The sequence below is a fragment of the Symphalangus syndactylus genome, chromosome 1, assembly GCF_028878055.3.
Source record: "Symphalangus syndactylus isolate Jambi chromosome 1, NHGRI_mSymSyn1-v2.1_pri, whole genome shotgun sequence".
In the NCBI taxonomy this organism is placed as follows: domain Eukaryota; kingdom Metazoa; phylum Chordata; class Mammalia; order Primates; family Hylobatidae; genus Symphalangus; species Symphalangus syndactylus.
The window spans coordinates 28,923,688-28,949,623 of NC_072423.2; the positions used below are offsets into that span (position 1 = coordinate 28,923,688).

The window sequence follows — 25,936 nt, forward strand, 5'->3', positions numbered from 1 at the left end:
GGGGCGGGACGTCTCCGGATCCGGAAGTTGCCTCTGCCCTCACCAAAGATGGTGGCCCCGGCGCCGCTCGCCCACCTCTCGTAACCAATGGAACCGCGGCTCTCGGCCGATTCACACGGGCGCCCTCTGATCTACGCTCTCTGATGCAACGCCGGAGTCGCGGAAACCGCCGGTGCACGTTGGGGTGATAAGACGGTGGCGGTGTTGCAGTCTCTGTCCTTGGAGGTGACCAGGGCCACTGCAGGCATGGTGCTAGGTGGGTGAGACTCAGTGTGTGGCGCGGTGTTCCCTGCCTGGGGCAGGAACTCTGCTCCCGCCGGGCTCTGGCCCTTTCCTCGGTGCTTACCAGAGTGGGCGCCCCGCGAATGTTTGGGGACCGATTGCAGGGAGGGAGGGAGGGAGGGTCCTGGCCCTTGCTGGGCCCGGGACTCGAAGGGCCAGGCCGGGCTGCCCCGAGTCCGTCGTTCCCCCGGGCTGCGATGGCGGTGGCTCCGGGCCCTTCCCCTGCCCCGCTGCGAAACCTCCCGATTGCGCTGAGACTCAGGCGCTGGGAGGGGTTCAGACACAGGGTAGCCCCTACTCCTGCAGTTCTTCGAAGTGATCGTCAGGAAGGGACTTTAGGATTCTAGTTGTTTTTCTCCCAGCCTCATTTTTTTATTGAGGTTTCCGGGGAGACCATACTGTGCAGTAGAAAAAAAAAAAAAAAACCTGGATGGATGTCACTGTTCAGACCTACTAGTTGTAAGGCCTTCTGAAATTTTCCAACCTCACAGCTTCTGTTTCCTTTAAAGACCAGAGGGAGCTGGTGTTTATTTGCCATCTCTACAAAAACTGGCACTGGGATATCTGATTTGTATGTGTTATTTTATTTCATCCTCAGTACAGCCTTTGAAGATGGGGATTGTTTTTCTTATTTTATAGATAAAGAAATAAGCTCAGAAAGGGTAAGTAAATTCTCCAGAGTCACCCTGCCTTTTAAGGTACAAAATCCAAGATTGCAGCGTATGTCTGACCAACTTCAAAGCCCTTGTTTTATTATTGGGTGCCCAAGTAGATAGAATAAACATCACAAATTGAAATGATCAGAGTTCATTTTGAAAACCTGGATTGTTAACGAATGTTTTTATGAGATGGATGTTATTGAAATGGAGTGGGGAAATAACTAGGATATAAATTTCTTATGGACCTCAGTAATTTTTACTAATCGATGCTTGTTCTGTTTACAAAGGTAAGGAATGAATAAAGTAGTGAGGTGACTAATAGCTAATGGCCAGACCATAACTTACCCTCATTTTGTCAAACAGCAGAGCTGTACGTGTCTGACCGAGAGGGAAGCGATGCCACGGGAGATGGAACCAAGGAGAAACCATTTAAAACAGGTCTAAAGGTAGAGTCTCTTCTCATTAGGAAAATGAGACTGCATTTATTAATGACTTATGTCAATTAGCGTGTGACTTGTCAAGAATTTAATTTCAAACACTAGGTTCCAAAGAGAATTTTCAGAAATGGGAGAGTAAGGAATGCATACAGATATGTGACTTTAAGATTGTTAGATGATCAAAGTCTAAACTTACTTTAACATTTTGAAAAAAGGTATCTTCTTTCTTACCACATGGCATTGCTTCTTGGAATTTTTCTCTCCGATGAGTCAGATTGCTGGATTTTCAATTCTTGTAAAGATAAAAGTTAACTTTCCTCAGTTACAGTGAGCTCATGACCAGGGGGCTCCTGAGAGGGCTTTTGGTGAATTTACCACCATCCAGAGTGTGATCCTAAGATTTGACTCCAAGACCACCAAGAATGGATTCATTTGTCAGAGTTGACTCATGAGTCTGGAGCTTGAAGCTAGAATGCCAATTTATTAACATGCTATTATTTCTCAGGATCTAGAATCCTTGAACGAGTTTAGCTCATTGTCAAAGGGGTTTGTCAAGAACTTGGACTCAGGCCAGGTGCAGTGGCTCGTGCCTATAATCTCAACACTTTGGGAGGCCGGGGCAGGTAGATTGCTTCAGCCCAGGAGTTTGAGACCAGCTTGGGCAACTTGGTGAAATCCTGTCTCTACAAAAAACATAAAAATTAGTCCAGCATGGTGGTGTGCGCCTGTGATCCCAGCTACTCTGGAGACTGAGGTGAGGATTGCTTTAGCCTGGAAGGTGGAGGTTGTAGTGAGCCATGATTGTGCCACTGCACTCTAGCCTGAGACCCTGTCTCAAAAGAAAAAGAAAAAAAGGGCTTGGAATCACAACATGGGTGTTAGGTAGTTGATTATATCAGGGTAGAGTGTGGCCTAAGACAACCTTCTTAAAATAGACCATGGTCTTAGCTGTTGAACTCATCTGCTAGAATCCCTTGGCTACAACTGCCACATAAGGAAGATGGTTAAAAGTTCTTTCCTTGGATCTGGGCTTTGGTGCCTCACGTCTGTAATCCCAGCACTTTGGGAGGCTAAGGCTGGAGGATTGCTTGAGCCCAGGAGTTTGAGAAGAGCCTGGGCAACATGATAAGACCCTCATCTCTACAAAATTTAACTTCTTAAAAATTTTTTAATAAATTTAATTTAAAAAATAAATAGAGACAGGATATTAATCCTCCCAAAGTGCTGGGATTATAGGAGTAAGCCATCACACTCAGCCAACTACAAAAAATAAAAAAATAAAAAAAAATTAGCCAGGCATGGTGGTGTGCACCTGTGGCCCCAGTTACTCGGGAGACTGAGATGGGGGGATTACTTGAGCCCAGGAGGTTGAGGCTGCGGTGAGCCGTGATTGCGTCACTGCTCTGCAGCCTGGACAACAACAACAAAAAAGTTCCTTCTTTCAACTGTATTAGGAAAAGCAGCTCCTTGACACTCCTTTTTCTGTGCATCCCCTTTTTTTGTTAACTGTGTTAGAACATTTACAGTTACTATCAAGTCCTCCCAATCTGGGAGCATTCTCCTCTCATTTAGGTCATACCATATAGTTATACTTTGGTGTGTCATACATGGGTACTTGTTTTTAATTTAATTTAATTTTTTTTTTTTTTCTAAGACAGGATCTTACTTTGTTGCCCAGGCCGGAATGCAGTAGCGCAGTCATGGCTCACTGCAGCTTCAACCTCCTGGGCTTAAAGGATCCTCCTACCTCAGCCTTCCAAGTAGCTCGGACCACAGGGGCATGTCACCACACACAGTTAATTTGTTTCTTATTTGTAGATACGAGATCTCATTATGTTGCCCAGGCTGGTCTTAAACTCCTGGACTTAAGCAATCCTGCTGCCTTGGCCTCCCAAAGTGCTGGGGCTACAGGCATGAGCCAACGCTCTTGGCTGGGTTTTACTTTTTAGCCACTCTTAAGGGGAAATCTTTCATTTCTGAATTGTCAGGTGCCTTGTTTTGCAGCTCCTGAAAACTGACAACACTGTTTAGATGAACATTTGCAGAATGTCACTGTTAACAAAAGTGTAGCATTGTGATTTGGGAACTGATAGTTTGGCTCTTTCAATTTCAGTGATACAAAAGGAGGGATCAGTACAGACTGTCAGGTAGTAAGTGAATTCCGAATGACCTACATGTATTCATGGGACCTTCTCTCTTGGTTTGGCATTTTAATCAATGGCTATCTTTTTTTTTTTTTTTTTTTTTGAGACAGAGTTTCGTTCTTGTTGCCCAGGCTGGAGTGCAGTGGCATGATCTCGGCTCACTGCAACCTCTGCCTTCCAGGTTCAAGCAATTCTCCCTGCCTCAGCCTCCTGAGTAGCTGGGATTATAGGCACCCGCCACCATGCCTGGCTAATTTCTTTTTTGTTGTTGTTATTTCTAGTAGAGATGGTGTTTCACCATGTTGGCCAGACTGGTCTCGAACTCTTGACCTCAGGTGATCCACTCGCCTCGGCCTCCTAAAGTGCTGGGATTACAGGCGTGTGCCACTGTGCCCGGCCCCTACATGTATTCTTACAATGTCTAGTTGTTAAAAGGATGAACTATTGAATGTTTTCTTTTTTTTCTTTTTTTTTCTTTTTTGAGAAGGAGTCTTGCACTGTCACCCAGGCTGGAGTGCAGTGGTACAATCTCAGCTCACTGCAACCTCTGCCTCCCAGATTCAAGAGATTCTTCTGCCTCAGCCTCCTGAGTAGCTGGGACCACAGGCATGCGCCACCACGCCTGGCCAATTTTTGTATTTTTAGTAGAGACAGGGTTTCATCATATTGGCCAGGCTGGTCTCGAACTCCTGACCTCATGATCCGCCCACCTCGGCCTCCCAAAGTGCTAGGATTATAGGCGTGAGCCACCGCACCCAGCCCTTGAATGTTTTCAAAAGATCCAGATTCCCTCCTTCTCTGCAGCAGTTGTAGAACTGAGAAAAAGTCCATTTTTGCAGGCTGCAGATCTTGCAACAAGAGAATAATTCATTGCATTTCTTGTTTGATTTAATAACTTGGAAGAGATTTTGAAAGATTATTTGAGGCTTTAAAATATTCATCTTTTATGTACTTTCAACTATTTTTTACAAACCACAAACGATAAACTTTTATCAAATGATATATAACACAGCAATGCCTGATATGTCCCATTGAGGGAAAGAGGTATTCTACATGGGGGAATTTTTCAGATTAAATGAGTTTAGCTTTTTGTGTTCTTTTTTTTTTTTTTTGATACGGAGTCTCGCTCTGTCGCCCAGGCTGGAGTGCAGTGGCGCCATCTTGGCTTACTGCAAGCTCTACAGGCGCCCGCCACCATGCCTGGCTAATTTTTTGTATTTTTAGTAGAGACAGGGTTTCACCGTGTTAGCCAGGATGGTCTCGATCTCCTGACCTGGTGATCCTCCCGCCTTGGCCTCCCAAAATGCTGGGATTACAGGCATGAGCCACCGCACCTGGCTGCTTTTTGTGTTCTTAACCATTGTTTTGTTGAAAGTTTCAAAAATGTCTGACACTGCTCTGATTTCTCACAGAGAACTAACCTTTTACATGTCACCTGCAGTTGACTTTTGCTGTCAGGTGTCTCTTCTGTTGTCCTTGTACCTGTGCTGGTTGCTACAGCCACTTAAGATCTGTTGCTTGTAGTCTGCTTTTCCTGGGGAACTGTATAGTGTATACCCGAACTTGCTAGAATTGTTTGTGAGAGAACCTCAGAGCTTCGGCTTTAACCAGTGTGCTTCTTTTTTTTTTTTTCCTCTTGAGACGGAGTCTCGCTCTGTTGCCCAGGCTGGAGTGCAGTGGCACGATCTTGGCTCACTGCAAGCTCCGCCTCCCGGGTTCACGCCATCCTCCTGCCTCAGCCTCCCAAGTAGCTGGGACTACAGGCGCCCGCCACCACGCCTGGCTAATTTTTTTGTATTTTTAGTAGAGATGGGGTTTCACCATGTTAGCCAGGATGGTCTCGATCTCCTGACCTCACCCGCCTCGGCCTCTCAAAGTGCTGGGATTACAGGCGTGAGCCACCGCGCCCAGCCAACCAGTGTGCTTCTTAAATGTTCAACCAGTCACTGTGCTGACATCAGCTTTTGGCTTTTGGGGTCTTTATGCTTAGATTGTTCCAGTTGCCTTATACTTGAGATGTTATTTTGATTTTAAGTATTGTACAGTGTTCAAGAACTGTCTTTTTTCTCCTCCTTACCCAAGGCTTTGATGACAGTAGGAAAAGAACCATTTCCTACCATTTACGTAGATTCACAAAAAGAAAATGAGAGGTGGAATGTTATTTCTAAATCACAGTTGAAGAACATTAAAAAGATGTGGCATAGGGAACAAATGAAGAGTGAATCCCGGGAAAAGAAAGAGGTGAGTCCTGACCTTGCCACCATGAACGTTGTTAAAGTTAGAACTCTGGAAACCCTGTTAACAAACTGCTTCATCATTAAAATTAGGCAGAAGATAGTTTACGAAGAGAAAAGAACCTGGAAGAAGCAAAGAAGATTACCATTAAAAACGATCCAAGTCTCCCAGAGCCAAAATGTGTAAGTTTGTTTATCTTTTGAAATACCATGGACTTGGCTACATCAGACCATTATTTCTGTGTATGAGAGGCATGTCACGTGGTTTGTTCCTTTACATTTTGTTTTTACTTTCCTTTTATTTATTTATTTATTTTTGAGACGGAGTCTCGCTCTGTCGCCCAGGCTAGAGTGCAGTGGCGCAATCTGGGCTCACTGCAAGCTCCGCCTCCCGAGTTCACGCCATTCTCCTGCCTCAGCCTCTCCGAGTAGCTGGGACTACAGGCGCCCGCCACCACGCCTGGCTAATTTTTTTGTATTTTTAGTAGAGACGGGGTTTCACTGTGGTCTTGATCTCCTGACCTCGTGATCCGCCCGCCTCGGCCTCCCAAAGTGCTGGGATTACAAGCGTGAGCCACTGCGCCCAGCCTATTTTTTTATTTCTTAATTTTAAATTTTAATTTATTTATTTTGAGACAGGGTCTCGCTCTGTTGCTCAGGCTGGAGTGCAGTGGTGCGGTTTCTGCTCACTGCAACCTCTGCCTCCTGGGCTCAAGCGATCCTCCCAAGTAGCGGGGACCACAGGCATGCACCACCACACCTGGCTAACTTTTATTTATTTTTAATTTTTGTAGAAACAGTCTCCCATATTGCCCAGGCTGGTTTCAAACTCCTGGGCTTAAGGGATCCTCCCACCTCAGCCTCCGAAAGTGCTGGGAATACAGGCGTGAGCCACCATGCCTGGCCTACTTTCCTTTCAGAAGGGACACAGAGAAATAATGTTTTTGAGTTACGAGGCTAGTTCTTTAGGGGTTCATTTTATTACACAATTGAGTAAATGCATGTTGAATGAATTGTGTCCCAACTGAATACCAGCAGATGGGGGACCCAGGCCTGGCTGCGCTTCATGATGTTGGTCAAGGGATTTAACCCTCTCTAGTGTCAGTTTGCTTATAAAATGAAGAGGTTGAAATCTATGATTTTCATGTTTTATTTAAATAGAATAAAAGTTTGTGAACTGTGAAATTAGGTTCACTCTTCTTCTTTCTGGAACCCAAATAGATTGCTGGACTATGAATGAAAATGGTTTGATTTCCAGTAGTTCTTATTTTATTTTATTATTTATTTATTTATGAGACAGAGTTTCACTCTTGTCACCCAGGCTGGAGTGCAGTGGCACGATCTCAGCTCACTGCAACCTCCGCCTCCCGGGTTCAAGTGATCCTCCTGCCTCAGACTCCCAAGTAGCTGGGATTACAGGTGCCCGCCACCATGCCTGGCTAATTTTTGTATTTTTTTTTTTTTTTTTAGAGATGGGGTTTCACCATGTTGGCCAGACTGGTCTCAAACTCCTGACCTCAGGTGATCTCCCCACCTCGGCCTCCCAAAGTGCTGGGATTACAGGCTTGAGCCACCATACCCCGCCAGATTTCCAGTAGTTCTTATTGCCGATGAATTTTTGTATTATTTCCTTAGTGATGGAGCTGGGGTTTTTTGGCCACATTCACCAGCCCCTTCCTCTACTCATCTCCTCTCTCCTTCATCCCCCACACAAAAGCTAGCCTTTTTAGATACCATGTTCTGGAAGGTATTGAAGAACTGGGGGTTCATGGAAAAGGCTCCATGTGGACTGGGATTGTTGCTGTTGTGGGAAGCAAGTGCTCCACTTATGACAAATGAATTCATTTATTAATTTTTGTTGTTGTTGTTGTTATTGTTTTTAATTTTATTTATTTTTTTATTTTTTTTTTATTAATTTTTTTTGCATACAAAAACAATAAACATTTTCTAAAAATACATACAAACAAAAAGATGCGTATCAAACATATTAGGAAGGTTGCACATGGGAAGTCGGGGAATAGAAATGGGGGTGGGAGTTAAAATAAATGAGAGAGGGACTTTATATGGATCAGTGATAATAACTCAATCCTCTATTTGACAAAGAAGAGGGAGAAGGAAGAGGAAGAAAAAGAAAGTGGGATAAAGGATCAGAAAGGGAGGAAAATAGAAAAAATTAGAGTATGACTCCAGGGTAGACCTGTTTTGTTGTCATTGAGTTGGTTGGTTGGTTTGTCTGTTGTATTCTTCATGTTTCGCCAAGTTGGCCAGACTGGTCTCGAACTCCTAGCCCAAAGTGATCAACCCGCCTCGCCCCCTAGAGTGCCGGGACCACAGGCGTGAGCCACCACGTCCAGCCCCCACATTGCTTCTGGCCTCCGTGGTAGACCTCCCAGACGGAGCGGCCAGGCAGAGGAGCTCCTCACTTCTACCCAGCCACGGGGCGGCCGGGCAGAGGAGCTCCTCACTTCCCAGACGGGGCGGCCAGGCAGAGACGCTCCTCACTTCTTCCCAGACGATAGGTGGCCGGGCAGAGGCGCTCCTCACTTCCCAGACGATGGGTGGTCGGGCAGAGGCGTTCCCCACCTCCCAGACGATGGGTGGCTGGGCAGAGGCGCTCCTCACTTCCCAGACGATGGGCGGCCGGGCAGAGGCGCTCCTCACCTCCCAGACGATGGGTGGCCGGGCAGAGGCACTCCTCACTTCCCAGATGGGGCAGCCGGGCAGAGGCGCTCCTCACTTTCCAGACGATGGGTGGCCAGGCAGAGGCGCTCCTCACCTCCCAGACGATGGGTGGCCGGGCAGAGGCGCTCCTCACCTCCCAGACAATGGGTGGCCGGGCAGAGGCGCTCCTCACCTCCCAGACGGGGCGGCCGGGCAGAGGCGCTCCTCACTTCTTCCCGGACGGGGCGGCCGGGCAGAGGCGCTCCTCACTTCTTCCCGACGGGGCGGCCGGGCAGAGGCGCTCCTCACTTCTTCCCGGACGGGGCGGCCGGGCAGAGGCGCTCCTCACTTCTTCCCGGGCGGGGCGGCCGGGCAGAGGCGCTCCTCACTTCCCAGACGGTGGGTGGCCGGGCAGAGGCGCTCCTCACTTCCCAGACGATGAGTGGCCGGGCAGAGGCGCTCCTCACTTCTTCCCGGATGGGGCGGCCGGGCAGAGGCGCTCCTCACTTCTTCCCGGATGGGGCGCCCGGGCAGAGGCGCTCCTCATTTCTTCCCGGACGGGGTGGCCGGGCAGAGGCGCTCCTCACCTCTTCCCGGACGGGGCGGCCGGGCAGAGGCGCTCCTCACTTCTTCCCGGACGGGGCACCCGGGCAGAGGCGCTCCTCATTTCTTCCCGGACGGGGCGGCCGGGCAGAGGCGCTCCTCACTTCCCAGACGGGGCGGCCGGGCAGAGGCGCTCCTCACTTCTTCCCGGACGGGGCGGCTGGGCAGAGGCGCTCCTCACTTCTTCCCGGACGGGGCGCCCGGGCAGAGGCGCTCCTCACTTCTTCCCGGACGGGGCGGCCGGGCAGAGGCGCTCCTCACTTCTTCCCGGACGGGGCGGCCGGGCAGAGGCGCTCCTCACTTCCTCCCGGACGGGGCGGCCGGGCAGAGGCGCTCCTCACCTCCCAGACGATGGGAGGCCGGGCAGAGGCGCTCCTCACTTCCCAGACGATGGGTGGCCGGGCAGAGGCGCTCCTCACTTCCCAGACGGGGCGGCCGGGCAGAGGCGCTCCTCACTTCCCAGACAGGGTGGCCGGGCAGAGGCGCTCCTCACTTCCCAGACAGGGTGGCCGGGCAGAGGCGCTCCTCACTTCCCAGACGATGGGTGGCCGGGCAGAGGCGCTCCTCACTTCCCAGACGATGGGTGGCCGGGCAGAGGCGCTCCTCACTTCCCAGAGGGTGGGTGGCCGGGCAGAGGCGCTCCTCACTTCCCAGACGGTGGGTGGCCGGGCAGAGGCGCTCCTCACTTCCCAGACGGTGGGTGGCCGGGCTGAGGCGCTCCTCACTTCCCAGACGGGGCGGCCGGGCAGAGGTGCTCCTCACCTCCCAGACGGGGCGGCCGGGCAGAGGCGCTCCCCACCTTCCAGATGGGGCGGCGGCCGGGCAGGGGCTGCAATCCCAGCACCCTGGTAGGCCAAGGCAGGCGGCCGGGGGGTAGAGGCTGCCGCGAGGCCAGACCACGCCACCGCACTCCAGCCCGGGCAACACCGAGCACTGGGTGAGCGAGACTCCGTCTGTAGTCCCAGTACCTCGGGAGGCCGAGGCGGGCAGAACACTCGGCGTCAGGAGCTGGCGACCAGCGTGGCCAAGATGGCGAACGCGTGCCTGCATCCAAAGGAGAAAAGGCAGGCAGGGGTGGCGCGCGCCGGCAGTCCCAGGCAGTCGGCGGCGCGGGCAGCAGCAAGCCGAGTAGATTGTAGCCTGGGCCAGAGAGGGAAAGAAAGAAAGAAAGAGAGAGAGAGAGAGAGGGAGGGAGGGAGGGAGGGAAGGAAGGAAGGAAGCTGTTTTTAATTTTAAATAAGCCCACTCCTCAGCCCAGAGAGTTGACTAAGAATCTCATTTATTAATTTTATCTAGCAATATCTGAAATTCTTCTGGGTGTTTCTCATTATCAGTTTTACACTAAGAAAGAAGACATGGATTGTTTTCTTTGTTTTGTTTTAAACCACGCCAATACAGTGAAATGTGTTTGGTTCTGAGCTGAAGTAGAGGGGCTGTCTCCAATTTTGCACCATTTGTGATTTTTAACACTTTACTACCGTCTGCTTAATATTAGTGAAAAAGTTGGTGTGTATAAATGATATTATTGAACAAATGTTGTTTATTTCAATTTGACAGGTGAAGATTAGTGCATTAGAGGGATATAGAGGCCAAAGAGTAAAGGTGTTTGGCTGGGTCCACAGGCTGCGCAGGCAAGGTAAATGGCAAAGCTTTTCCTTCTTTTTAATTTTTAAATATCCCTGCTCTTAGATGAAGAAAAACATACAAAGATTTGCAGGGGTTTTTTTCTCCCCTACCTTTTTTTTTAGACAGAGTCTCACTTTGTTGCCCAGGCTGGAGTGCAGTGGTGCTATCTCGGCTCACTGCAACCTCCGCCTCTCAGGTTCAAGCAATTCTCCTGCCTTAGCCTCCTGAGTAGCTGGGATTACAGGTACCTGCCACCACACCTGGCTGATTTTTGTAATTTTAGTAGAGACAGTGTTTCACCATGTTGGCCCATCTGGTCTGGAACTCCTGGCCTCAGGTTATCCACCGTCTTGGCCTCCCAAAGTGCTGGGATTACAGGTATGAGCCACTGCACCCGGCCCTCTTTTTTTTTTTTTGGTATGCTGGCTAGACTTGAACTGCCCCCAGCCATCCTCCTGCTCAGCCTCCTGAGCAGCTGGGATTACAGGCACATAGCACCTCACCTGGCTTTAAAGGATAGAGTGATTTATATCTTAAATTTGTTCTTGTTTAAAATGACTATTGAAAGTATAAAAATTTTTAAATGCTGTTTTAACGGTTAGCAATTAGAGTGATGAAGATGTGTCCAGTAAATATTTGTCAAATTGAGTTTTCATTATTTAGTGAAAACCAAGGGATGTTACTATAGGAAGTTTACATCTGGGTCTGAAACTTGGCCATGGTTTTGACTCTTATAAACAGTATATTTGCATTCTCCCTTGGTTCTGACATTTTGTTTTCTCTTTCCCTTTTTATTATGTATTTTATAATATATAAACATGTGACTTTTACTATTTATTATAAGGGATTAGCAAATCTTTCATTGAAAAGTGGGACAGGCCAGGTGTGTGGTGGCTCACGCCTGTAATCCCAGTACTTTGGGAGGCCAAAGCGGGTGGATCACCTGAGGTCAGGAGTTCAAGACCAGCCTGGCCAACAAGGTGAAACCTCGTCTCTACTAAAAATACAAAAATTAGCCGGGTGTGGTTGTGGGCACCTGTAATCCCAGCTACTCTAGAGGCTGAGGCAGGAGAAGCACTTGAACCTGGGAGGCAGAGGTTGCAGTGAGCCGAGATCATGCCATTGCACTCTAGCCTGGGCAACAAAAGTGAAACTCCATCTGAAAAAAAAGCGGGGGTGGGGGGACAAAAATACAAATGAAATGTTTTAAGTAGATTTCAGTAATTGGACCTTTAGGACATAAGTAAGAAAAAGTGATTTTGTTCAAGAACATTTATGCATCACCCACTGAGTACACGGTACTACCCCAGACATCACAGGGGACTCAAGGGTAGATAAGGCATAATCCCTTAACTCATGTTGCCTTCTGTCTTGCTTTCCCCTGGTTGTGTGGATCTTGGGGATCATGTAGGATTTGAAAATCCAATACATTGAAAATAAAATATTTTACAAATACTGAGTAGTGGTATTACCAGTGGGTACTTCAGGGGCAGGGAGCCATGTGGGAGTTCTGAACTTCAGTGTTTAACCTTGGAGTTTCCTTTAAATAAGATTAAGTCATGGCTGGGTGCAGTGGCTCACACCTGTAATCTCAGCACTTTGGGAGGCTGAGGTAGGAGGATTGCTTGAGCCCAGGAGCTTGAGACTAGTCTGGGCAGCACAGTGAGACCCCTGTCACTACAAAATAATTAGCCAGGTGTGGTGGCATGTGCCTGTAGTCCCAGCTATCTGGGAGGGTAAGGTTAGAGGTTTGCTTGAGCCCAGGAGGTAGAGGCTGCAGTGAGCTGTGATTATGCCACCACAGTCTAGCCTGGGTGACAAAGTGAGACCCTATCTTTAAAATTATATATATATATATATATAAAATTTGATGCCTTGAGAACAGTCTGCCTAAATTATTATTTCTCATTTTTTAGGAAAGAATTTAATGTTTCTGGTGTTGCGAGATGGTACAGGCTATCTTCAGTGTGTCTTGGCGGATGAGTTGGTAAATATTTTCTCTTATTTATGCCTGAAAATTAGATGTTTTCAGTAGATTCCTTTATTGTTTTGTATACATTTATTTAAAACTTTTATTATGTCGACAATGAATGTCAATGAATCAAAACATCACATTGTATACCATAAACATGCAATTTTTATTTGTTTATTATACCTTAATAAGGCTAGGGGGAGAAAACTTTTGTGGAAAATTCCCAGCACATTACAAAATAGAACCATATAAAAAATCCTCAAATGCCCATCACCCCGCTTCTGTAACTACCTATATATGGCTAATCCTGGTATGATATTGCCCCTCAGACAACATATCATTTTATTTAATTACACATGCTTATGCATCTCTAAGAAAAATAATGTGGCTGGGCATGGTGGCTCATGCCTGTAATCTCAACACTTTGGGAGGCTGAAGTGGGCAGATTGCTTGAGCCCAGAAGTTTGAGACCAGCCTGGCAACATGGTGAAATCCTATCTCTACAAAAAATACAAAAATTAGCCAGGTGTGGTGGTGCATATCTGTAGTCTCAGCTACTCAGGAGGCTGAGGTGGGAGGATCTCTTGAGCCAGGGAGGCAGAGGTTGCAGTGAGCCAAGATGATGCCACCACCTTCCAGCCTGGGCAACAGAGTGAAACCTTGTCTCAGAAAAAAAAAAAAAAAAAAAAAAAAAGACAATGTAGTCACCCACTATTATCACACCCTCCACCAAATTAATACAACTACTAAATATGATCTAATATCCAGATTCTTGTTATCAGTTCGTACTGCCTTTTTATAGTTGATTGATTTGAACGAGGATTCTAACAAGATTAACATGCTGCATTTAGTGATATGACTTTATAACTCTGCTGCTCTCTTTGCATTCTCTTCTTTTGCACCCTGCCCCCCCCCCCCCCCCCCCACCCATTACTATACATTTCTTGGGAAAACCCTGGTGGATTGTCCTGTGGAACTTCTCACATTCTGGATTTGGTTGTTTGCATCCTTGTGGTGTCCTTTAGCATGTTCTTCTAGTGTCTGTATTTTTTATAAATTGGAGGTTAGCTCTGATTAGGTTCAGTTTTTTGGCATAACTACTTCATGGGCAAAGCTGTGTTCTTTTAGTTGCATCATGTCAAGAGGCACGTAAGGTGTGGTTGCCTTTTTTTTTTTTATTTGAGACAGAGTCTCGCTCTGTCACCCATGCTGGAGTGCAGTGGCGTGATCTCAGCTTAGTGCAACCTCCGCCTCCTAGATTCAAGTGATTCTCTTGGCTCAGCCTCCCGAGTAGCTGGGACTACGGCGCGTGCCACCACACCCAGCTAATTTTTGTATTTTTAGTAGAGACAGGTTTTTGCCATGTTGGCCAGGCTGGTCTTGAACTCCTGACCTCAGGTAATCCACCTGCCTCGGCCTCCCAAAATGCTGGCATTACACGCATGAGCCACCGTGCCCAGCCGGTTGTCATTTTTATGACTAGTGGGTTCAGGTGTTGGCAGCCTGACTTCTTCCTTTTAAAGTTCCCCATCAGTTTTTTCCTAATGACTTTAGTAAGAAGTGATTACAGTGTAGTTGGGGGCTCTGTATGGTTTTGTTTGTTTGTTTGTCGTTTTGAGACACAGGGTTTCTCAAAAAGAGTACAGTGGCGTCATCATAGCTCATTGCAGCCTCGACTTCCTGGGCCCAAGCAATTCTCCCACTCAGCCTCCCGAGTAGTTAGGACTATAGGTAAGAACCACCACACCCAGCTAATTTTTACTTTATTTATCTCTCCCTTTGTTGTCCAGGCTGGTCTTGAACTCCTGGGCTCCAGTGAGCCTCTCACCTCAGCCTCCCAAAGTGTTGGGATTACAGGCATGAACCACTGTGCCTAACCTGTATGTTATTTTAATAGTCTAGATTTTTAAAAATAAATAAATAAACTGTCCAGATATTTTTAAGTGATGTGGGTCAGTGTCATTTATCCATGTATGTAAAATGTGTATTTACATGTATATGTGTATATTTACATGTATATGTGTATATATAGATAAACCTCTGTCTTCCACAAAAATAGCTATATTTTAATATTAAGAATCAGTGGCCATCTCACTCTTTATTTTACTAGTATTTGATCAGATAACTTGTTTGTAAACAATCCCTTTAACTTTCTATATGGTAGAATTTTTAAATCAATGCAAAAACTAAATTTGAGCTTTGACCTTTTTATAGTGTCAGTGCTACAATGGAGTACTCTTGTCCACGGAGAGCAGTGTTGCAGTGTATGGAATGCTAAATCTTACCCCAAAGGGCAAGCAGGTGAGTGGATTGAGTTTCGCACTGGGTGAATGAATAGTTTATTTATTGGTTTGTTTTCCAGTGTCTTTGTTTGTACATTTGGCATGTGTATTAGGGTTCTTCAGAGGGACAGAATTAGTGGATAGATGTATATATGAAACGGAGTTTTTAAGGAGAATTGGCTCACAAGATCACAAGATGAAGTCTCACGATAGGCCATCTGCAAGCTGTGGAGCAAGGAAGCCAGTAGTGGCTGAGTCCAAGTTCAAAAGCCTCAGAAGTAGGGAAGCTGACAGGGCAGCCTTCAGTCTGTGGCCGAAGGCCCAAGAGCCCCTGTTAAAGAACTGGTGTAAGTCCAAGAGTCCAAAAGCTGAGGAACTTGGAGTCTGATGTTTGATGACAGGAAGCATCCAGCACCAGAGAAAGGTGAAGGCTGGAAGACCTAGCAAGTCTGCTCATGCACCTTCTTCCTCCTGCTTTTTCTAGCCAGGCTGGTAGCCGATTGGGTGGTGCCCACCCACATTGAGGGTGGGTCTACCTCTCCCAGACCACTGACTTAAATGTTAATCTTCTCTGGCAACACCCAGATACACCCAGAAAATACTTTGTATCCTTCATTCCAATCAAGTTGACACTTAATATTAACCATCACAGCATATAAATACAATAAATGTGAAGTACATGTCAAATTCAGTATGCCTTTTTCAGTGAAATATGTACATTGTACAACTCAGGTGATAAAAAGAATACAATGATTTCCAGCCTTATGGAATTCCTGAATCATCCTCATGGGCTATAATGTAGCCACTGTGCTGTAGATATGAATTACTTTTCAGCCAGACAGAAATAAAAACTTAACAACCCATCGAAAAATGTTCAGAGAATTTCTTATTAGAATTTGAGAGCCTGTTTTTTTTTTTTTTTTTTTTTTTTTTTTTTGAGATGGAGTTTCGCTCTTGTTGCCCAGGCTGGAGTACAATGGAGCTATCTCCACTCACCGCAACCTCCGCCTCCCGGGTTCAAGCAATTCTCCTGCCTCAGCCTCCCAAGTAGCTAGGATTACAGGCATGTGCCGCCATGCCCGGCTAATTTTGTATTTTTAGTAGAGACGGGATTTCTCCATGTTGGTCAGGCTGGTCTCGAACTCCCAACCTCAGGTTATCCACCCACCTCAGCCTCCCAAAGTGCTGGGATTACAGGCGTGAGCCACCGCGCCCTGCCAAATAAAGTGATTTTTATGGCACCAAGATAATTATATGTTCCATATATGTGGCTTTTAAAATGAATTGCTTTCTAATGAAATTATTAGGGAGAATTTGAATTTTTACTATATATATGTTTCAAAAATAAACAGCTTTTAATAAAACCTTTGCATTTAAGAAGTTAATGTGTGCCAATACGTTAATTTAAAGTAGGTGAGTAAGGCTGGGCGCAGTGGCCCATGCCTGTAATCCTAGCACTTTGGGAGGCTGAGGCAGGCAAATTGCCTGAGCTCAGGGGTTTGAGACCAGCCTGGGCAACTTGGAGAAACCCTGTCTCAACTAAAAATACAAAAAATTAGCCGGGTGTGGTGGCTCACCCCTATAAACCTCAGCTACTCGGGAGGCTGAGGCACGAGAATTGCTTGAACCCGGGAGGCAGAAGTTGTAGTGAGCCGAGATTGTACCACTGCACTCCAGCCTGAGCGACAGAGCAAGACGCTGTTTCAAAAAATAAATAAATAAATAAAGTAGGTGAGTAGAAGCTAGAAAAATATACCAACATGTTAACAGTAGTTAGTAGGGACTCCAGGTTGTGGGATTACAGTTTATTTTGTAGTTTGTGCATTTCTTTTTTTTTTTTTTTTTTTTTTTTGAGATGGGGTTTCGCTCTGTTTCCCAGGCTGGAGTGCAGTGGTGCAATCTTGGCTCACTGCAACCTCTGCCTCCTGGGTTCAAGCAATTCTCCTGCCTCAGCCTCCTGAGTAACTGGGACTATAGGCGTGTGCCACCATGCCTGGCTAATTTTTTGTATTTTTAGTAGAGATGGGGTTTCACCTTGTTGGCCAGGATGGTCTCGATCTCCTGACCTCGTGATCCACCCGCCTCGGCCTCCCGAAGTGCTGGGATTACAGGTGTGAGCCACTGCGCCCAGACACAAGTATCTTTTAAAAATAGAAATGCACAGGCTGGGCACAGTGGCTCATGCCTGTAATCCCAGCACTTTGGGAGGCCGAGGTGGACGGATCATGAGGTCAGGAGATCGAGACCAGCTTTGCCAACATGGTGAAACCCTGTCTCTACTAAATATACAAAAATTAGCCAGACGTGGTGATGGGCGCCCGTAATCCCAGCTGCTCGGGAGGCTGAGGCAGGAGAATCACTTGAACCCAGGAGGCGGAGGTTGCTGTGAACCAGGATTGCGTCACTGCACTTCAGCCTGGGCGACAGAGTGAGATTCCGTCTCAAAAAAAAAAAAAAGATATTTGTATGTATGTGAGTGTGTATTTATCCAGAAAGAATATTGATAAAAATATCAATATAAAACTAAACTAAGGCTGAGAATTAGGAGGTTCTTAAAAATCTCAGCTTACCAAAACTTTGACAAATTAAAATCCTCAATACTGTTAATTTTTTATTTCCTTTTCCCTCTTTCTCTGGACCCCACTTTTAAAAAATGCAGGCTCCAGGTGGCCATGAGCTGAGTTGTGACTTCTGGGAACTAATTGGGTTGGCCCCTGCTGGAGGAGCTGACAACCTGATCAATGAGGAGTCTGACGTTGACGTCCAGCTCAACAACAGACACATGATGATCCGAGGAGAAAACATGTGCAAAATCCTAAAAGCACGATCCATGGTCACCAGGTGCTTTAGAGATCACTTCTTTGATAGGGGGTACTATGAAGTAAGTATGCGTTCGTCAGCTTTTGCAAACAATACATTTTTTGCCATTTTGAAACTTGAATAGTGGTGCTCACAATAGGCATTGATTTACTCCTTCTTTGCATTTGAACAGGTTACTCCTCCAACATTAGTGCAAACACAAGTAGAAGGTGGTGCCACACTCTTCAAGCTTGACTATTTTGGGGAAGAGGCGTTTTTGACTCAGTCCTCTCAGTTGTACTTGGAGACCTGCCTCCCAGCCCTGGGAGATGTTTTTTGTATTGCTCAGTCATACCGGGCAGAGCAGTCCAGAACACGAAGGCACCTGGCTGAGTATGAAGTTGTCTTTTTGTTTTATTTCTTTCTAGGTAATATCTTTAGAGAAGAAATCTTAGTGTAGGTAAATTATGTCTATGTTTAAAAAAACAAAAAACTGATATAGTAAGTGGTTAATGGAAGAACATATAACAAAGTTTTGCCACCTTAGATCAGAGCTAAGTTCTCTTTTTTCACTTTGACTTGATCTTTTATATATAAAGGAGCAAACAAGAAATTGCTACTCAGTGGAGAAGAGGGGAGTCCACAGCTAATTTGCAAAGTTGGGAATTGGTAGCATTGTTGGCATTTTATGGACAGCTTCCCAATGTTAAAAGCCTTGCTGGATAAAAAAACAGTGCAGGAGAAAAGCAGCACTGAGCTGTTGTCTCGTTCTTCAGGTACACTCACGTGGAAGCCGAGTGTCCTTTCCTGACCTTTGACGACCTCCTGAACCGGTTGGAGGACTTGGTTTGTGATGTGGTAGATCGAGTATTGAAGTCACCTGCAGGGAGCATAGTGCATGAGCTCAACCCGGTAGGTGCAGTGTTTATGGGAAGATAAAGTCACAGTCCTTTTTTGGAAGACAATGAAGTCTTCACCCTCAGTTTTTGTAGATTTGATGGCTTGGTGAGCTGAAATAAGTGACTAATTATTTTGAAGACTAGAATTTGATGTTAGTCACTGTCAATTTTATAATGTTTTCAGTTATATAAGAGGCTCACATTTTCCATTTTAGGAATGTCTACATAGTTTTCTAGTCTGAAGTTTTATATATATATATATATATGTATTTTTTTTTTGAGATGGAGTCTCGCTCTGTCGCCCAGGCTGAAGTACAGTGGCGCAATCTCCAGTCACTGCAACCTCTGCCTCCCAGGTTCAAGCGATTCTCCTGCCTCAGCCTCCTGAGTAGCTGGGATTACAGGAGCCCACCACCACCCCCAGCTAATTTTTGTATTTTTAGTAGAGATGGGGTTTTACCGTGTTGGCCAGGCTGGTCCAAAACTCCTGACCTCAAGTGATCTGCCCACCTCAGCCTCCCAAAATGCTGGGATTACAGGCATGAGCCACCACGCCTCACTGAAGTAATATTTTTTTTTTTTTTTTTTTGAGACGGAGTCTCGCTCTGTCGCCCAGGCTGGAGTGCAGTGGCGCAATCTCGGCTCACTGCAAGCTCCGCCTCCCGGGTTCACGCCATTCTCCTGCCTCAGCCTCTCCGAGTAGCTGGGACTACAGGCGCCCGCCACCACGCCCGGCTAATTTTTTGTATTTTTAGTAGAGACGGGGTTTCACCGTGGTCTCGATCTCCTGACCTCGTGATCCGCCCGCCTCGGCCTCCCAAAGTGCTGGGATTACAAGCGTGAGCCACCGCGCCCGGCCTTGAAGTAATATTTTTTAATAGTTTTTTAATGGAAATTTTAGTGTTAATGTTTATATATATATATATATATACACACACACACATTATATTTTTCCTTTCTTCTGTAGAACTTTCAGCCCCCCAAACGGCCTTTCAAACGGATGAACTATTCAGATGCTATCGTTTGGCTAAAAGAACATGATGTAAAGAAAGAAGATGGAACTTTCTATGAATTTGGAGAAGTATGTATTCCTTTCTCTCATTGTTTCCAAGGTGGGATTGGGCTCCATTCTCTTCTTCTGGTTAATGAACTAGTAACGTGGGTGACATCTGCCTGTCCTCAAATAAATGGTAACAGCAGAACCTGCTTCATGGGGTTGGCTGCAGATTTGCTGAGTTAACAGAGTCAGCCTTAGGACAGTGCCTGTTCTGTACCGTCCAGTAAGTGTGAGTGAGCTTCTTTTTTTTTTTTTTTTTTTGAGACGGAGTCTTGCTCTGTCGCCCACGGAGTGCAGTGGCATGATCTCAGATCTCGGCTCACCGCAACCTCCGCCTCCTGGATTCAGGCGATTCTCCTGCCTCAGCCTCCCGAGTAGCTGGGACTACAGGTGCACACCACCATGCCCAGCTAATTTTTTTATTTTTAGTAGAGACAGGGTTTCACCATGTTTGCCAGGATGGTCTCAATCTCTTGACCTCGTGATCTGCCCGCCTCAGCCTCCCAAAGTGCTGGGATTATAGGCATGAGCCACCGCTCCTGGCTAAGTGTGAGTTTCTAAGCTGCCTTCATGTCTCATGCTTTGCCTCTTCCCTCTTCCTTCATTGTTCTTCGTTGGCCACAGCTTATAAGCTCTCTTTATCATTCTCTAGGCTGGTAGGAGTGCTTTAGAAGGTTGTGAAGCCTTTGAAATCACATGCAAAATGTTGGTATATAGATATATATATATATTTTTTTTTCTGGAGAATGTATCTTGTGCTTTTAAAAAGAGGTTCATCCCCTCCCCCAAAAGAGTGATTTAAAACTCCTTAATGTGGAAGGTGAGAAAGAAGATAGCCATTGGTTAAAAATGCAAAATCAAGAGAAAAGGTCTTGGAGAAGGTAGCCTAGTGCCCCAGATAAACTTAGCATTTCGGTTTTGCCTGAGAACCACTCTCCCAGCATGCACTGGGGCTGCAAATTTTCTTTATTTAGGACAGCATCTCCATCTGTCGTCCAGGCTGGAATGCATTGGTGCGATCATAGCTTGCTACAACCTTGAACTCCAGAGTTCAAGTGTTCCTCCTACATCAGCCTCCAAAAGTGCTGGGATTACAGGTGTGAGTCACCATGCCCAGCTAATTTTTTATTATTTGTAGAGATGGCGTCTCCCTGTGTTGCCCAGACTGGTCTCAAACTCCTTGGCTCAAGCAGTCCTCCCACCCCAGCCTCCCAAAATGTTGGGATTACAGGCATGAGCCACTGCATCTGGCTCAAGTTTCCAACACTATGCTAGGCCCTCTTTCCTGTGCATCTAACCATTACTTACATGATATTTGCACATCTAATTGTTTTACAGTTGAAATGTGTGTAGCTGCTGCTAACTAGTTTTGGGTTTTAGAAGGAATTAATAGGTGAAGCAATATACTAGGTCTATGTAAAGCACTCTTGTTTTTGTGAATTCGGTTTTGTTTTTTGTTTTTTTAAAGAGATAGAGGTATTGCTGTGTTGACTGGGCTGGTCTCGAACTCCTGGCCTCAAGCAATCCTCTCACCTCGGCCTCCCGAGTGTTGAGATTATAGTGTTGAGATTATAGGCATGAGCCACACTGTGCCTAGCCTATGAATTCAGTTTATGATGTATAATGACAAAATTTTGTATTGAGAACTTGAATACTTTTAGTGTACCTAATATTTAGTAAAATAGTGTAGTTGAGTGGAAAGAACACAAGCTGTGGAGTCAGAAGGCCCCCCCCCAGCTGGGCTTAGCTCTCACCTCTTTTCTTTTGTGCTGTGTAACTGAAGACCAGTGACCCCCCTCTCAGGTTCCTTATCTCTATCTTGGAAGTAACATCTGTTTTGCAAGATTGTGGGGACTACCGGAGCTCAATGCCTAGCCAGGACAATGGCAGGGGGAGCCTGTCAGCATTTACTATACATTGCTATTGTTCCACACACATGAGGACACTCCAGTAGATACATGACCCTCAGGCTTTGGGGGGATGACATAAGACCTGTTTTCCCCTAGCTAAATCTTATGCAGAACCCCGCTGTGTAAAGCAGATACAAGCTGAGAGACTAGAGCTCTCCCACTCATCTCCTGTTAGCTCTCGGCGTCTCCGAGTACGCAAGGGCTCCAGGGCCTGGAGCTTGAAAACAGGTGTGCTAGGTGATTGCTACCTCCATTTCACTTCTTCATTAAACAAATCTGAGTCTTCTCCAGTTCTCTCAATCCATTTTTTACTGGGACAAGAGTTTTCAGTTTTATGTGTTAACTTTAATTTATGTGTGGTACAGAAGGACGTTTTGAGAGAGCAACTGATGAGCTTAAGTCATCATCTAACATTGTTTGGGTAACTATTCCAGGTGTGCTTACACTTAACCAGTTTGACTGTCTTATGATTGTGTCTGTCATCGAAGGCATAACTGATTGATTACAACAGGAAAGAAGGGCAGATAACAGGAGAGTTTAAAGATTGGTGTCATTAGTAATATACTCTGTGTAGATGAATGATGTTCTGGAGCATTCATGGTTACCGTATGCCTTATGGGACTAAGTGGACCTCATTTGCTTCAGAGCTAGACAAAATGGGCCACTGAGAAAAATACTGAGCTGTGTCTAGTCACAGCTTGGGGCTGGCTTTTGTTTTTGTTTTTTTGATTTTCCTTCATCAAGCAGCATGGTGCTTGAGATATGCTGTAGAGGGAGACAGATCTTTTACGCTTCATTAAATAACTGAGTTTTAAGAATATGTTTATTTCTTTTTGACAGAAATTATTCTTTACACAAATGTGTATGGGTTAAGGGTAGGTGTGTATTCTCTACTCTGTTGAATTGATAGGAGGAAGGACTGGTGCAGGGTGAAGGAGTGGCTTCTGTCTTGTTGCGATCCAAGTTGTAAATGTTAATGAAGTCTTGTTTAACCTCAGGATATCCCAGAAGCTCCTGAGAGACTGATGACAGACACCATTAATGAACCAATCTTGCTGTGTCGATTTCCTGTGGAGATCAAGTCCTTCTACATGCAGCGATGTCCTGAGGATTCCCGTCTTACTGAATCTGTCAGTTTCTGTTTCAAAGTGTATTAATAATTTTGCTTTTTAAGGCGGTGGGGACTGTCATCTGGAATCAGATACAGCTCATGGCAAATATTTCATTCTTTATCTAGAATGACAATATTTAAAGACGTTGGGTTTTTTCCCCCTTCCCTGATTGAGGTTGACATGCTTTGTTAAATTAGAGAAATGTAAATATTTGAATGTTATATAATCATAGTGGCTCCTTTAGCCCTCGGAGCTTAATTGTAATTTTCATTTAAACTCTAGAGCAGTGCTGTGTCTGATTGCTTGATAGTAATTGTGTATCTTCTTTCACTTATATTTAAAGGTCGACGTGTTGATGCCCAATGTGGGTGAGATTGTGGGAGGCTCAATGCGTACCTATGATAGTGAAGAAATACTGGCAGGTTATAAAAGGGAAGGGATTGACCCCACTCCCTATTACTGGTATACAGATCAGGTAAAACCAATTTTTTAAGCACTCAACATTTTTTTCACTATAATCGTTCTGTATATATTGAAATTTTTTAAAGGGGAGAATTCAGGGTAGTACTTTGGTATTTGAGCTATATTCAGTTTGCAGGTTATAATAATGTGGTGTGTGAATATTGCCAGCTTTGTCTTGGCCAAGTTGTATGTTAATTTCATTTGAAAACCTGTTTAACGGCTGGCTTATTGATTGCAACTGAGTTTTAAAAAATTGATCCTACCAGTATCTAGTACCCTTCTTCATTTTCCTCTTCTAAAGAGACATTGACTTATTTTAAAAGTTTTAAAAAATCTCTTCTTTCCAGGGTGGTACTTATTCCCTGGTTGATTTTTCATACCAAATTATTTCTTTACACATGGTTCATGAAGGCATGAGATTAAGTGCTGGGATTGCAGGCACGAGCCACTGAATCTGGCCATAGTTGAATTCTTAACCACAGTGAGCTACCTCCTTTCACGGTGGAAAATTTTAACTACCTTAGATGAAAGTTTTAACTAAGTATTTATTTCTCTTTCTTTCTTTTTTTTTTAAACAGAGAAAATACGGTACATGTCCACATGGAGGATATGGCTTGGGCTTAGAACGATTCTTAACGTGGATTCTGAATAGGTATCACATCCGAGACGTATGCTTATACCCTCGATTTGTCCAGCGCTGCACGCCATAACCAATTTCTCCAGAAGCATGGAGGAAAGATTATGAAAGGAACAGGCTCTTTAAAAAAGAAAACAAAAAGCCAGAATCTCCCTTTTTTTGTTTCTCTTTCTGTTTTTCTTTCTACTACCATAAAAAGTACCTGAAATCACCTGAACATCAAGTGATATTAAGGTTGTCATCTTAAGAAAAAATATCCATTATGAAGTTCGGGGAAAATACCTGGCATGAAACTGTAGTTAGGGATACATTTCAGCATTTTACTCACTTTATTCAAGTTATATGTATGTATAATTCAACAATTTTAGATTATGGTGTAAGATACTCCAGTAACTTATCTTTCTGTCCTTTTAAGTGTACCTGGAATTCTCTGATTTATTTTATTGCATCAATGAGTTAAAACAAAAATCTTGGGGGAAGAAATTAGCAATATGGTATAAAAATCTGCTCATATTAGAACACAGTATAATTCAGCAGTAGACACTAGAATCAAATGAATAGTCTTTTGTATCAGTTATTAATCTTTTCTAACTGTGCTTAGCTGCTTATAATCCTGAGGCATAGAAATTGATATGGAAGAATTTGTAAAAATAGAATTGCCTTAAAGGATTTGAAGTAAGAGCATAATTTTGGGGAGAGTTTTTTAGTGATTCACAATATCCCTCTTAGCATTAGTTTAAGGTAAAGAGGCAGATTCATGTTCCCTCTTTCCTGGTAATTCCTAAAGAAATTGTAGCTGGAATCTTAATAACAATTGTGAGTGGCTGTTTGAGTTGCCCCCACCATGTCCTTAGATCTAATCTGTGCTACCTTATTAACTCACAGCAGGCTTACTGAATGGCTTCATTTCAGATTTAGTTGATTTCTCCACCAAATGCATGTCATGTATTCTCAATAGGCCGTATTCCCAGCAGTCAATAAATGAGCACCTGTAAAAACTCTTTGCTGGCTTAATTTTCTTAAAGCTGAACATCTCTTTGTCACATTCTTTCATGCTTTTGCAATTATTTTATCTTTTTTATGATTTATATATGTGAAATTAAGTACTACTAAATTTAGCAGATACTGCTAACGTTATATGGTAATGAGAAGGAATGATTTTTTAACATTAGATACGTGGGTCATGGTTAAATCTTTCTTGTAATCTTTTTTGTGTTACTGTTAGACACATTAGATTTTATCCTGTTTTGCAATTAAGTGAAATGACAGGTCAAAATGAGGCATTTAGGCTGGGTGCGGTGGCTCACACCTGTAATCCCACCACTTTGGGAGACCGAGGCAGGCAGATCACCTGAAGTCAGGAGTTCAAGACCTGCCTGAGCAACATGGTAAAACCCCATCTCCACAAAAATACAAAAGTTAGCCAGGCATGATGGCGGGTGCCTGTAATCCCAGCTACCCAGGAGGCTGAGGCAAGAGAATCGCTTGAACCTTGGAGGCAGAGGTTGCAGTGAGCCAAGATCGCACCATTGCACTCCAGCCTGGGTGACAGAGCGAGACTCTGTCTCAAAAAAAAAAAAAAAAGGAAGAAATGACGCATTTATAATCTATTCAGCCTGCATCTTTAAGTAAAAAATACTTGGAAGAATGTGAATGAGCTGTAGATGACTTAACTAAGCAATTCATTTTATCAGAATTTAAGTGAAGAGGTTAGGCTCAGTTAGCCTAAATTTTTATGGTGTAAACAGGTTGAAAGTTTTAAAATATTAAAGGAGAGCCAGGATAAGGTATGGATAAGGGAGTTAAGGTGGTGACCTCAGGCCGAGAGACTGAGCATGGTGAGCAGCAAACCTCACACGTGTGGACTTCACTCCCTTCGCTATGTAGTTACTACCCTAATCCAGGTGTCACAGATGCCATCCCGCGTTCCCATGGCTAGCTCACGGACACCCCTGCCCTCTCAGGACTTCATCACGTGACTTTCTCCTCCCTGAAACTCCCTGCTTTTCATACCAAAAACCCCCTTCACCTTTGGCACTTGTGTGACCTGCTCAGTTTTGGAGACAAACAGGACAATTCAATTGCTTAAATATCAACTTGCCCTCTTAAATGTCCTTCAGCCATTTCAAGCGACCCACTTTCCCACCTTGCCGTTCAGCC

At 45.0% G+C, this 25,936-nt stretch overlaps 1 protein-coding gene across 2 annotated transcripts; it reads left to right on the plus strand.

Annotated features, from left to right (window-relative positions):
* Positions 1-15: 15 nt before the first annotated feature.
* Positions 16-24,777, plus strand: NARS1 (asparaginyl-tRNA synthetase 1). 2 transcript variants are annotated; one of them, XM_055298029.2, is made up of 14 exons: positions 16-256; positions 1,308-1,387; positions 5,605-5,763; positions 5,850-5,939; positions 10,578-10,656; positions 12,563-12,633; positions 14,833-14,919; positions 17,560-17,781; positions 17,893-18,092; positions 18,476-18,611; positions 19,566-19,679; positions 22,564-22,695; positions 23,021-23,152; positions 23,718-24,777. In XM_055298029.2, the coding sequence occupies exons 1-14, from the start codon at positions 247-249 to the stop codon at positions 23,847-23,849; spliced, it is 1,644 nt and encodes a 547-aa protein (XP_055154004.1). In that variant the 5' UTR covers positions 16-246; the 3' UTR covers positions 23,850-24,777. The 2 variants fall into 2 exon arrangements, with proteins under 2 accessions (XP_055154004.1, XP_055153998.1); XM_055298023.2 differs by having other exon boundaries at positions 22-256; positions 1,305-1,387.
* Positions 24,778-25,936: the final 1,159 nt, after the last annotated feature.

Bases quoted from the DNA above. Each gene is read 5' to 3' on its own strand.
- NARS1 (XM_055298023.2), top strand. The intron at 10,657-12,562 runs GTAAATGGCAAA...CTCATTTTTTAG, and splicing joins CCACAGGCTGCGCAGGCAAG to GAAAGAATTTAATGTTTCTG. The intron at 14,920-17,559 runs GTGAGTGGATTG...TAAAAAATGCAG, and splicing joins TTACCCCAAAGGGCAAGCAG to GCTCCAGGTGGCCATGAGCT.